This window comes from Hyperolius riggenbachi, chromosome 5 (assembly GCF_040937935.1).
Source record: "Hyperolius riggenbachi isolate aHypRig1 chromosome 5, aHypRig1.pri, whole genome shotgun sequence".
Classification (NCBI taxonomy): domain Eukaryota; kingdom Metazoa; phylum Chordata; class Amphibia; order Anura; family Hyperoliidae; genus Hyperolius; species Hyperolius riggenbachi.
The window spans coordinates 395,728,769-395,742,783 of NC_090650.1; the positions used below are offsets into that span (position 1 = coordinate 395,728,769).

General features: G+C 44.1%; 1 protein-coding gene across 1 annotated transcript in view; it reads right to left on the minus strand.

Moving 5' to 3' along the window:
* GRINA (glutamate ionotropic receptor NMDA type subunit associated protein 1) overlaps positions 1–14,015 on the minus strand; it is a 57,649-nt gene that overhangs the window by 9,567 nt on the left and 34,067 nt on the right. The window contains exons 2-5 of the mRNA XM_068237835.1: positions 11,306–11,684; positions 10,233–10,357; positions 507–707; positions 258–386 (exon numbers count right to left, since the gene is read on the minus strand). Of these exons, the coding sequence (XP_068093936.1) occupies positions 258–386; positions 507–707; positions 10,233–10,357; positions 11,306–11,621 (771 nt within the window). The 5' untranslated portion in view covers positions 11,622–11,684. The remainder of the gene's footprint in view (positions 1–257; positions 387–506; positions 708–10,232; positions 10,358–11,305; positions 11,685–14,015) is intronic.

The window sequence follows — 14,015 nt, forward strand, 5'->3', positions numbered from 1 at the left end:
GAACAGGACTTTTGCTGTTCCGGCATCTACTCATGCAGGAAAGATTCATAATTGAAATGTATTTCATAATTGATCAGGTCTTCAAGATAATCTATGGTAAATGCATTTCTACTTTACTGTAAGCTTGGAAATGAAATGGAATACTATAATTAATTGTGTTCACAGACCAGTAACACTATCCCTCTTCTATAAATACCTTAAGGCACAACAAGCCATCAGCTGAAAGCCCTAAAGGCAATCAGAATGCATCTACCCACCTGCATTGAGAAGATCACTACAGTGAAGCAGACTGCTGCTGTAATGCCAATGGCCATTATCACTGCATCTGTATCATAGAAACTGGCCACCATTCCCACCATGTATGACAGGCTGAGGGTCAGAATGGACTGTAGGAGACACAAGAGACATCTCGTTAGGTTACAGTATATATAAGGCCTTCCAAGTCATAGATACACAAGCAAGACAAACATGTGAGATCACAAGGCTTGGTAGACAAGCTGACATACCAGTGCCACCAGATTCCATGGGTGTCTGCGGCGGAAGTCTCCACAGCAGCTCAGAGTGATGAGAGAGCAGAAGAACACAGCGTAGGAGAGGTAGTAGGTCCATGTGTTCCTCCTCACATAAAGCTTGACTTCATCAACAAAAGTGAAGACAGCCACAAAGGAAAAGGTGACCAGTAGCTGGGCTGTAAGGACTAGGAAGACCTGTAAAAAAACCGAAGACAGCAGAATATTTAGAGAGTAGAGAGAGAGCGGTTACATTGCCGTCTCTGTGCAGAGTGGCTTCACCCAATACAAAATAGGGACAATGGAAGCATATCAAAAAAAAATCTATTTTCAAATGTTGCAGTCCTGTGACCGCTGTGGCTGCCCAACCTTCTTCCATGGGCTACCAGTCCATTATCAGCAATAGACTTAAAGCATCCTCATGTATTTTACCATATATATCAGTGGGAACATTAGAGAAAACACCTACCTTGCTTTCTGTTACATTCTGCACTGCACAGCTTGTTTCTTATCAGACCTGATAAAATCCCCGACTGAGCATTTAGTCTGGCTTTGCTATAATGACTCAGCTATAAAGATTCCTGAGCAGAGCCAGCAGGGGGCAGGCTTGGGCTTGAAAAGACATGAGAGAACACAGACTGAGCTATAAATACTCCTGAGCAAAGCCAGACTGAATGCTCAGTTGGGGATTTCATCAGGGCTGAAAACAAGCAGGCTGAACAGTGAAGAATGAAACAGAAAGCATGGTAGGTGTTTTCTCTAATGTTCCCACTGATATATATAGTAAAATACATGAGGGTGCTTCGTCTCTGGTTTCCTTTAAGGTGGCCCTACATCATGCGACTTGGTGGCCGATCAACCATTTGATCCGATTATTATAATTGAATCGAAGGGAAATCGGTGCAGCAAGTGCATGCCCAATCCACGATACAATCAGTTTCGGGCTAAAATTGGTATCATCAATTGGTCAGACATGATGCAAGATGTCGAGCCGCTGTGGTCGGGCAGGTGCGGGGCGGTAACGGCAAGCACTATAAGGAGTGATGAAACCCCCGATACTGTCCCCTTATGTGAAATGTGCCCCACCCCTGGTGTCCAGTGCACAATGCATTACCTGTCCATGGCCGGCTTCAGACACTGTCCTCCGACCATACACGGCCCCACCCGATTGCCGGTGTACATGTGGGCGCGAGTGTGATGTCACACACGTGCCTATGTTACTCCGGCAACCACGTGGGCCCATGTATGGACGGTTGACCTGAAGGGGCGGGGCACATTCACCATTAGGAGGGACAGTGTCTGATCAGCAAGGCGGTGGATGGGGCATCACAAGGCTGATTCAGGATCAATTTCAGCATGAAAGGAATCAGCCTGTGGTGTATGGACAGGCAACAGAGCTCTCTCCAATCAGATTTGATCAGAGAGAGATGCGTCTCTTGGTCGATCTGCCCATTGCCCATATTTCGTTTGATGTATGGGCACCTTTAGCGCTGCTCCTCTGTAAGGACATTAGTATTTACAATTTTCCTCATATACGGCTGCTGTCACAGTTAAAGAGGAACGCCAGTGAAAATAGTGTAATAAAAAAGTGCTTCGTTTTTACAATAATTATGTATAAATGATTTAGTCAGTGTTTGCCCATTGTAAAATCTTTCTTCTCCCTGATTTACATTCTGACATTTATCATATGGTGACATTTTTACTGCTGGCAGGTGATGTCACGGGAAGGAGATGCTGCTTGCTTTTTTAGCAGTTGGAAACAGCTGTAAACAGCTATTTCCCACAATGCAACGAGGTTCACAGACAGGAAACTGCCAGGACCATGGTCCTCACAGTTTCCTGTGGGAGGGGTTTCACCACAATATCAGCCATACAGAGCCCCTGATGATCCGTTTGTGAAAAGGAATAGATTTCTCATGGGAAAGGGGATATCAGCTACTGATTGGGATGAAGTTCAATTCTTGGTTATGGATTCTCTTTAAAGGAATCATCAGGCTTTCCATGCAGGCGCAGAACTACTGTCCATGGCCGTGATTGACAGTGGCGCTCGCGCAGGCGCAGTGCGAGGCAGACCCTGAGGTATGGAAAGCCTGATGATTCCTTGAAGTACTTTTACAAGATGTTTTGAAAAATCAAGTTCAATCCATAGAGGTCCAAGGACAACAATCAGACATGTTTTTTAAAATTCAGTGGAACCAATTTCCCAAATGTTATGTGCTACATGCCATCAGATTGTGATCAACTGGGGTACTCCTACCTCCCCCTCCTTGGAACAGACTCTTGCTAAAGCCAACATTAATACTGAAAAGACCACGTGTCCACTACTTAGTTAACCTTCTGTTAGTGATATGAGTATATGTTGCATCTCCTCGCACAGTTTTATCTACTAACATCACTCTTTTATAGTCATGGAAATTTAGAGATGGGGGATAGAATTCCCCATGTGTATACCCCTCCAAATCCCTCTACTAACCAGCTTCTCTTTATAAGTTGTTAATAGGGAACTGAAGAGAGAGGTATATGGAGGCTGCCATGTTTATTTCCTTGTAGGCAATACCAGTTGCCTGGCAGCCCTGCTGACCCTCTGCCTCTAATACTATTAGCCATAGCCCCTGAACAAGCATGCAGCAGATCAGGTGTTTCAGACTTCAAAGTCAGATCTGACAAGACTAGCTGCATGCTTGTTTCTGGTGTTATTCAGATACTATTGCAGAGAAATAGATCAGCAGGGCTGCCAGGCAACTGGTATTGCTTAAAAGGAAATAAACATGGCAGTCTCCATATACCTCTCTCTTCAGTTCCCCTTTAAACCTCTCACCTCCTTAATTTCTCAAGGGGCCCATACACTCGAAATCGATCGCAAATCGATTGCCCGATCAATTTCGATCGATTTCAATCGATCTGACATGCTGGATTATCAAAATTGATCTGTTCAGATTGCTTATCAGTTTGCATTGACCCTAATGCAAATCTGATGGCAAAAAAATGCCATCAGATCGATTTTTAATTGGAAATCTGTTCCTAGTAAAAAATGTTCCTAAACACATCAGATAAATCAGAGATCTATCTGCCGCTAATCTAACGAGTGTATGGCCACCTTTAATGTTGTTGTTTTCTTTAGATTATTTTTGTTTATATGTAGGAACAAAAATAATCTGCCAACTGTAAGCAATTTAGTTATTTGTGTATATCTATGCCAATTCTGTACTGTCACAGATGTACTACTTTTAAAACTTTTGGAAATAAAAATTAATTAAAAAAAAAAAATTCAGTGGAACCAGCACAGACCAGGGAAACATACAAACTGCATATAGATAGCGCTTTGGCTGGGTTTTTGAACCGGGTACCTAGCACTGCAGGGCAAGAGTGCTTACCACTACAGCACCATGCTTAAAGAGAACCCGAGGTGAGTTTGAAGAATATTATCTGCATACAGAGGCTAGATCTGCCTATACAGCCCAGCCTCTGTTGCTATCCCAAACCCCACTAAGGTCCCCCTGCACTCTGCAATCCCTCATAAATCAGAGCTTTGCCCATCTATCAGCCGAGCAAACAAATCACATGCTTCTCTATGAGTTTCCTAGACAAGACGATGGCTAGTTGTCAGCGTTTCCATGTTTAGATCAGAGAAGGGCTCCTCTGTATCAGCTGTTTAGTGTTTGGAAAATGCAATGAAATTCAACACCACCGTGGCCTCTCATGTAGTGTTTTCACTGCAGTCAGTATCGATTTACCCAGCTGAAGTTTGCAGGACTGATCTCTGGGCTGTTCCTCAAGTAGATGAGGCAGCGTAAAATTCATTACTGACTGCAGTGACTAGACAGATGTCCTGATTACAGCCCTCGCCTTGCTTCTGCACTGTTTCAAACACTGAGCCAGAGGCGACAGCATGCTATAGCAGAAAAGCAGCGTCAGTAAGCCCGCAGCCATCCAGTTCCAAGGCTGTAAGGCAAAGGACAAAACCATAGAAAACACTGGAAAAAAATGCAAGAAGGGAGAAATTACAGCGACATTCCTGCCAATGTATTGCTTAATCACTCCTGATAACAGCAGAGTAAAATGGAGCTTTTAAAGCAGTAGGATTAGCCATACTATGCCAGGAAAAAACACATATATAAGTAGATAAATACTTGATCTACTTACATAACACATGTATTGTACTGTCCATGTTTGGATTTCAGTGAATGTTATATAGTAAATGAAGAGAACCATGTCTTTTGCCCAAAGTTTAGGCTAAATGCTGATGTCATTTCTGCCCTTTACTTTTTTTTATTTTCTCCTCCAATCGCTGAGTCACCTCAGCCTTGCTTGTAAACACAAGTGTGTAGGGTATCATGTTTCAGATAAGCAGCTAGGCAGGGAAATAAAGTGAAGAGGAGCAATATATTATAGATAAAAAGAACCCCCAGCATGCAACTGTTTGGCACTGACTACTAAAGGGCCAGTGTTCCTTAAGTATGTGATAACTCCAAATCCTAACAGCAGAAAAAGTATTTAAAGTTTTGAATGCAGGATTAGCATCTTTATCACTTAATACACTCAGACCAGTTCCTGTTGAAATTTGATTTTTATGGTGACACTCCCGCTTGAAAAGGGAAGGGAACTGAAAATTGAAAACTCTTGAACCCATTGCTAGTGTAGCATAGTTTACCACCAACATTTTTTTTTTAAGCGGAAGGGCAACGCCCAAAACATGTCATATGTCTTGCCTGCTCTGTATGCTGTTAATACAATAGTCTACTTGAAGAAGAGATCAGTGTACCATATCAGTGTCTCCCTTATATATCTACATACGTTGTTGGTTGCAGGAGTGGTGTCCCTGCAGGACAGGCTTCTGGATCTGGAGCTATAGATCTGTTTGGTGTGGAAGTGTGATTTTCGATATTGAGTAATTTTAATTACTGGACAAGCCTGACTCGACCTCACCAAGGACGAGTTAGCTGGTCCTTACTGCTAGAGAGGTTAAGTGTTTTTGCTGATCAGTGTGTACACAGTATGTCACAATGCCGCTCATACTGTGCTTGCTTCATAGAGGATACAGTGGTTATTAGTCTGGGAGAAATATCCTGTGATCAGTGTCACAACGCTGCCTGTGTAACCAGAAACGGCACAGTGTCTACACGTCATGTATCATGTATACAGTGTGACCTATCAAGTTACACTGATGACTTTCTATAAAGCTGCAAATGCCAGTATATTAGGCAAGTAACTACCGGTGTAAACCACACCTGTACACCTTGTCACTGGCGCTGCCCATCTCACTCACAGCCAGGACAGCAGGCTGAGCGCCACTCAGATGTGGCGGTGTAAGCCGAGATTGCCAAATGCTCTCTGACATGGCTGAACAGAGATCATTTTATTGTCATCATACACAATGGTTACAAATTCCAGTGTACACTACTACAGCCCTGCTTGGAGATCCCTACCCCCCTTTTTTGTATTATTAGGAGTAGTACTAAAAATAGATTTTTAAAGGTCAACTAAAGTGAGAAGAATATGGAGGCTGCCATATATTTTTTCCTTTTAAACAATACCAGTTGCCTGGCAGCCCTGCTGGTCTATTTGGCTGAAGTAGTCTCTAGCCCACTCATCATTCTCAGTGTTCTACCCAGGCTCTTTTGACCAGGTGCTACACCTGGCTGTGATTGGCTCACCTTGTCATGCTCCTATGCTCTGCGTCACCCCCCCCCCCCCTGCACCCCACTTGGCCGCGCACAGGCTGATCACTCAAAGCAGAGGAAAGTCAGAAAACACAAAAGGTTTCCTTTTGGCTCTCTGAACCTATCATTTAAAGCAGAGGAAAGAGAATTTAGGGAATGCAAAAGGTTTGCTTTATGCTCTCTGAGCCTATCACTCAAAAGTAGAGGAAAGAGAATTTAGGGAACATAACATTTTTACTTCCTGCTCTCAGCCTATTACTCAAAGCAGAGGAAAGAGAATTTAGCAAAAAGTGTACTTCCTGCTCTCTGAGCGTATCACGTAGAGCAGAGGAAAGAGAATTTAGGCAAGGCAGAAGACCTAGACTGGACCCTACTGAGCCTGTTACCGGGGCTGATCACGGTCTGAAATGGACAATATGCTTAAAGGGGCACTATGGCGAAAAATTGTAACATTTAAAATTTGTGCAAACCTATACAAAGAAGTACTTTTTTCCAGAGTAAAATGAGCCATAAATTACTTTTCTCCTACGTTGCTGTCACTTACAGTAGGTAGTAGAAATCTGACAGAAGTGACAGGTGCACTTAGTGAATGGCAGTTCGTCCAGCTGCCCAAAAACTGTGTAGCGAGCAGGGAAGCTGGCAAGCATCATGGTTTAAATTTTTTTTTTTTTTTTTTTAGGAAATATCTTTATAAAGACCAATGGCCATGCTGAGAATCCCCTATGAAGAAATGGACTAGTCCAAAACCTGTCGCTTCTGTCAGATTTCTACCTACTGTAAGTGACAACAACATAGGAGAAAAGTAATTTATGGCTCATTTTACTCTGGAAAAAAACTTACTTCTTATTTGTCTGTTTGCACATATTTAAATGTTTAAATTTTTCGCCATAGTGCCCCTTTAATAAATGACAATGTACTGTATATCATACACTTTATATCGTCTACACACATTAATGATACTTGTATATTATTTACTGCTGTGATGATCTTAAGAGTCCAATATTGAAATAGTGGATTTATCCCATAAGCAGGGCGGCTTCAGGCCATTTGGTCCCCCAGGCACAGCACCTTTTGCCTCCCCCAATCTTGTGAATGGAACAATTGTAACCTACATTATTCATTTTAGTACCAATAAGAAAGTTACATACAGAAATAGATCTGGATATTACATTACCATGCAAAATGGCCATTTCCAGTATAAGCTGAATATGACAGGGGGATGGAGGATTAGGATTTTTATAAAGATAACATTACTTTCAGTCAAAGGCAGGTAGGATAAGCAGTGTTCCCCAACCCTGTCCTCAAGGCCCACCAACAGTGCATGTTTTGTGGAAATCCACAGAGGTAGTTAATCAGCTCTGCTGAGACACTAATTACCTCACCTGTGTATGTTTGTGGTTTGCTGCAAAACATGTACTGTTGGTGGGCCTTGAGGATGGGGTTGGGGAACTGTGCTGTATAGGATAGTCTATAAGGACATAGAAAACACTTTTTTTTTTCAAATGCTATGCCAGGCTGTAATTCCGCTATATTGGGGGCAGGCAATCACCTCAGCACAGTAGGTTATAAGGGGTCCATGCAGAGCTGATGCCCTCATGTGCCCAGAGGCTGGGAACACACTAGGCAGTGCAGGAAAGGTAGCGTTTTGCTGCATGTGCGTTTTCATTTTGCATTTTTGTTCCGCACATGTGTTTTGCGTACGTTTTAATGCGTTTTCGGTTACAAAGTTATTTTGGTTGAAAAAAGACATACGTCCATCGAGTTCAACCAGTATAAAGTACGCTTATGTGTTTTATGCAAAGCACTAGGAAGTCAACAGGAAGCGGAATTACATCAAACTTTTTTTTTTAAAACGCATTAAAATGCAATACCTCTGTGTCACCATTGACTTTCATTAGGTGCGTTTTAGATGCGTTTTGGAAAAATATGCAGCAAGACCAGCAGTTTTAAAAACGCACATTGCAGAACACAAACCTATGCGTCTTTTCATGCGGCCCATCGACTTGCATTATGTACATTTTCGCTGCGTTTTCTGCAACGCTAGTATTTCTGCCTAGTGTGTACCTACCCTTACTCTTATAAAAACAACCTCTTATCCCCAAGACCACTGCTGTTTTCCAAAACCAAAGGGAAGAATGTAGAACTGCTTCTCTGCAGTGTTTTACAGCCTAGAGACTGCTGGGTAATGTTTTCAAGGCTAGCACCAGCTCAAGGACAAATTTCAGACCATCCCTTGTTTACTTATAATGGAGAGTGTGGCAATAAGGGATAAGGAAGACATTCTTCTGCCATAGAAATCCACACTGGCCATGGAAGGGAATTACATTAAACAAAGTAAATTTGCCAACTGATTGAAGCGGATGTGCCCTGCTCCTAAAACAGCTGTTTTCTGCATTTCCCATTGCGTTAATGCTCAGTGAATTGAGGCCACTGAGTCTAAACTGAGACTGATGTACAGCATAATGGGACCAAGTAGTTCTATTAACTCCCTGGCGGTAGGATTATTTCCAGGTCTAAATGCGGAGCAATTTTTTTTGAACACTTTTAGACCTTAAAACCAGGAAAAAAAAAAAAATCATACCACAGAGAGATCTGCAGCAGCCCTGCACATTACTCACTTCCCTGGGGTCCAGCACTGCAATTCTCCCTCCACACTCCGGGTGGCACTGTAACCCTGTAGTGAAATCACCGCTTGTCGTCATGACGACAAATGGCAATCTCACCCGGGGGATCCAGAACCTCCGCGGACTGGAAGGAGAATGTCTGCCAGCATCTGGATCCTGAGAGAGGGGAGTTCAAACACCCGCTGTTCTAAAAGGACTTTTGTTGAGAAAATCTTAAAATGTAAAATATATTTAAACATATACAAATAAGAAGCTTGTTTCTTCCTGAGTAAAATGAGCCATGTATTACTTTTCTCCTATGTTGCTGTCATTTACAGTAGGTAGTAGAAATCTAACAGAACCAACAGGTTTGGGGCTAGTCCATCTCTCCATAGGGGATTCTAGGCAAGGTCTTTATTCTTTATAAAGATACTCCCTGTAAAAGATCTAAAGATGCTGGCCAGCCTCCCTGCTCACCGTACACTTTTTTTTGGCAGTTGGACAGAGCAACTGCCATTCACTAAGCGCTTTAAAAAAAAAAAAAAAAAAGATCCCTGAGAATCCCCCATGAGGAGTTGGGCTAGTCCAAAATCTGTCGGTTCTGTCAGATTTCTACTACTTACTGTAAGTGACAGCAACATAGGAGAAAAGTAATTTATGGCTCATATTACTCTGGAAGAAAGGTACTTCTAATTTCTATATATTTACATATATTTTACATTTTAAGATTTTTGCGACAGAGGCCCTTTAAAGTACCCCCGACCTGGTTCCCTTCCCCTATACTTTTAATATTGTTTTGTTTCTGGTGCCATGAGCATACAAGCACCATCCTCCCCCCTCCAGCACCACCTGTAGCCCCCATTCTTCTCTGTCGTAATCTTCGACTGAGCAAAATGTGGAATATGGGCAGGGGGAAGAACTGCCACTTCTACCCATGCATAATTCAGCCCCCTCCACTTCCCGCTATGGTTCCCCATATGATTCACTGCACATAGCAGACAAGCAGCGCTGTGTGCAATCTTGCAGGATTTAAGGTCGGACATGCTTCAGACCTCAATCACCACAAGCCCGCACACAGTACAGCTCCCCTGCGCGCTGTGTACAGTGAATCATATGGGGAACTATGGCGGGAAGTGGAGGGGGCTGAATTATGTACGGGCAGAGGGAAGGAAGAACTGCCACTTCCTCCCCACCCATATTTGACAGCAAAACAGGGCCACGGGGGGCGCTGGAGGTGGAAGGATGGTGCTGTGTGCTAGTCACAGCACCAGTAACAAAACAATATTAAAACTATCGGGGACCAGGTCAGAGGTACTTTAAGGCTCTGCACCAGCCCCCCCAGCGGCTACCGAGAGTCAGGCTTGAGATTACCGTTCCTATCTTCTTTTTTCCACCACGAGCCTGACTCGGGGTTAGCGCCAGGGAGATTAAACAAACATACTCAGTCACTCCATATTCACCTTACGGATAAATGCTCTGCGGATCTGTTTATCATCCCAGTGGCTGATGGGGAAGTCCTGGTTGTCACAATAAGAGGGCGGGCCCTCCTCATGATAGGCGGTACTGTGTATGGGGGAGCCGAAGTCTAGAAGAAAAACGGGAAGTGAGATGGTGCACAAGAACTGCGACACAGACATTAAGAAGAGATCAGGAAGACTTGAAATAAGCAAAAACATATTATGAGGGATAACTGAAAATGAAACCACAAAACAATCTACAAGATCAATAAAATACAAATGTCTAGGCAGGTAAAAAAAAAAAAAAAGTGCTTAAGGGGTAAGGAGTAGAACAGTGCGCTCAGGGGTTGGGCGGGTGTCGAGTTGCATAAAGGATTCCAGATTTCAAAATCATAAGAGAAACGGGGGGGGAACAGGAATAAATTATCACCTGTCCTGATGCTTGTTGCCCCCCCCCCCCCATTAAAATTTCTGCCCCCCACCCCCCCGCAGTATAGCTAAAAGCCCCCCAGGACCACTTCCGGGTCACGGGAGTCGGAGTTTACTGCACACGTGCTGGCCGAGCTGCGCTCATCCTACAGCGACCGCCCGTGGCCGGGAGCGCTCTACGCATGCTTCTGACATCATGTGCATGACGTATTGACATACGCATGCGCAGGCATCAGGACAGGTGATTGTTTATGCCTGCTCCCCATGTTTATATTACGATTTTGACATCTGGTATTCTTTCAGAGCCAGCATCGTTGGACGGCTCCTGTACACATACTGTACATGCAAAAAAATTGGCAAGGAAATTTGGGCACCGAAAATAGTCAGTAGCAAAATATCGGTAAAATGACCGTTATTCTACTATTGTGCAGAGCTAATTCCGACAGTAAAATATCGGTAAAATCTTCCCACACAGAGCATCCCCCCACCGATGCCTAACTCTAACTTACCCCCCTTTCCAATGCCTAACCCTAGCCACAGCCAATGGGTAACCCCCACCGATGCTTAACCCTAACTGAACACCCCCACACACCGCCTTCGATGCCTAACCTCAAACTGCAATGTGGAGAGTTATATTTGGTACTCACCACTTTGCTCTGATGGATATCCACCTTGTCCGTATGGAGGATGCTGGTATGGCTGGTTGGGAAAAGGACCGGCAGGATAAGGCCCTTGGTTGTAGGCAGGGGGGTATGGGGGCTGGCCCATGGGTGAGTTTGTTGGGTAGGGAACAGCATTTGGGTAAGGAACCTCAGAAGGGTAAGGGGCAGTTACAGGGTAAGGGGCAGTTACAGGGTAGGGTGGCTGCCCATAGCCTGGGGGAGGTGGCGGTCCTTGTCCCACAGGATACGGGGGACAAGAGTAAGGATCCCCCGTAACCAAGAAGCTCTTCTCGTGCGACATCCTTTAGTGGTGTTTCCCAGACGCCTGATGGCGTGAAAATATGAAATCCAAAGGAACCGATACCTGGAACAAGCACAAACAGAAGCACATCATAATCTCAGAAAACAGAAGCAGTATACACTCAGAATATTAGTAAAGGGGGGAAAAAAAACAAAAACAAATACATGCAATGTCATCATGAACCAGTTCACAATCAGATGGCAACTTGTACATCTCTGCAATACATTCTCCGAGCACTTAAAGTGGAAGTACTTTTAACATTTACTCCCATTAATCCTGTATGGCAGTGATGGTGAACCTTTTAGAGGGAGAGTGCTCAAACTGCATCACAAAATCTATGTATTAATCACAGAGTACAAACATGACAATTTATACTGAATACTGTGGTTTTAGTTAAAAAACACAACTGATACATTAAAGAGAATCTGTATTGTTAAAATCGCACAAAAGTAAACATACCAGTGCGTTAGGGGTCATCTCCTATTACCCTCTGTCACAATTTCGCCGCTCCCCGCCGCATTAAAAGTGGTTAAAAACAGTTTTAAAAAGTTTGTTTATAAACAAACAAAATGGCCACCAAAACAGGAAGTAGGTTGATGTACAGTATGTCCACACATAGAAAATACATCCATACACAAGCAGGCTGTATACAGCCTTCCTTTTGAATCTCAAGAGATCATTTGTGTGTTTCTTTCCCCCTGTTCTCATGCACTGAAGTTTCAGGCTGCTTGTTTCTTCCTGCAAACAGCTTTGCCCTTGTCTGTAATTCTTCAGTATGTGAAAGCCCAGCCAGCTCAGAGGACGATTTATCCAGTTTGTAAAAGATAAGAGAGCAGAGAGAAGCTGCACTAATCTAAATATCACACAGGCAGTGTGCAGAGAGGGGCCTGAAAGGGGGAGTTCATAGCAGAACCACAACACTGAAGAACTTGGCAGCCTTCCAGACACAGGCCGACAAGTCTGACAGGGGAAAGATACATTGATTTATTACAGAGACTGTGATAGCAGAAAGTGCTGCAGTAAGCCAGAACACATTAGAATAGCTTTTGGAATTTGTAGGATGATAAAAAACAGGATGCAATTTTTGTTACGGAGTCTCTTTAAAGGCCACTCTACATTTAAAATGCAGCAATCAACCCCATGTATGAAATGCAGAAATTACCCTCATACTGCATATAAAATGCAGCAACCAACCCCACAAATTAAATGCAGCAATTAAGTAACATTTAAAGTGCATCAAATCGCTGCCAGGAATGGGCATCAATTACCCCACCCTGGCAGCCAGTTCCTGCCCCATATGAATGCCACCCTGGTTGAACCTCTCAGGGATCTCAAGAGGCAAGTAGCTACAGATACCGGTAGGTAGAGAGATCAGGTTGCTGCTGCAGGACAGGAAGGAGCATAGGTTTGTAGGTAGGTAAGTAAGGTAGTTTCTGCTAGGTGGGAGCATAGGTAGGTAAGGAAAGTAGTTAGGAAGAATAGGAAGCTGTTGCTGGGTGAGCTGTATGGAAGGGTAGGTAGTTGCAACGTGGGTGGGAAGGATTGTGGTTAGGTAGCTGCAGCTGGGTGGGTTGTAGGGACAGTGTGTAGCTATGGGGCTGGGCAGGCATATACAGCTTCAGCCGGCAGGAGGTAGGGAGGATAAATACATGCAGGCATAGGCTTTTGAGTCCAGACAGACTAGAAATCGAAATTCAAATGAAGTCTAAAGACTTCAGGAGTGACCACGGGATGGGGGGTGAACTTACCCAGAAGTCTTTCGGGACGTTTGCGTTCCATTACGCCTTATAGGCATAATGAACGCCGCATTCCACCACTCACTTCCTCCTTCCAGCTTGAAAGAGGAAGTGCAGTAGCTGCTGCTGGGGGGGAGAAAGTTAGGGGTGTGTGTTTGTGTGTACTGTAGGTACATTCTGTTGCTGGGTAAGCAGTAGGAAGGGTAGGTAGGTGCATACTGCTAATAGGCAGGCATGGGCTTTCCAGTTGAAAGCCACTCTACTTCGAAATTGTAATGAAGCTAGATTAAGGCAGGTGTGAGCATGAGAGAGGAGGGGGTTACTTACCCAGAAGTCCGTCGGGCTCCTATGCCACTACACGTATCACTCCACCCGCATGCAACCTATGGGATGCACTTCCTCCTTCAAGCTGGAAGGAGGAAGTGTGGTAGTGAGTGGCGGAACGCGTCCTATAGGTCGCGTGCGAGTGGAGCGATACCCATAGGAGCCTGACAGACTTCTGAGTAAGTAACCCCTCGTCTCCCATGCTCACACCTGCCTTAATCAAGCTTCATTATAATTTCGAATGCAAGTGGCTTTCAACTCGAAACCCATCTCTGTTGCTAGGTGGGAGGGTAAGTGCTGCTGCTGGCAGGGGCGTATCTTGGTAATGTAGAGC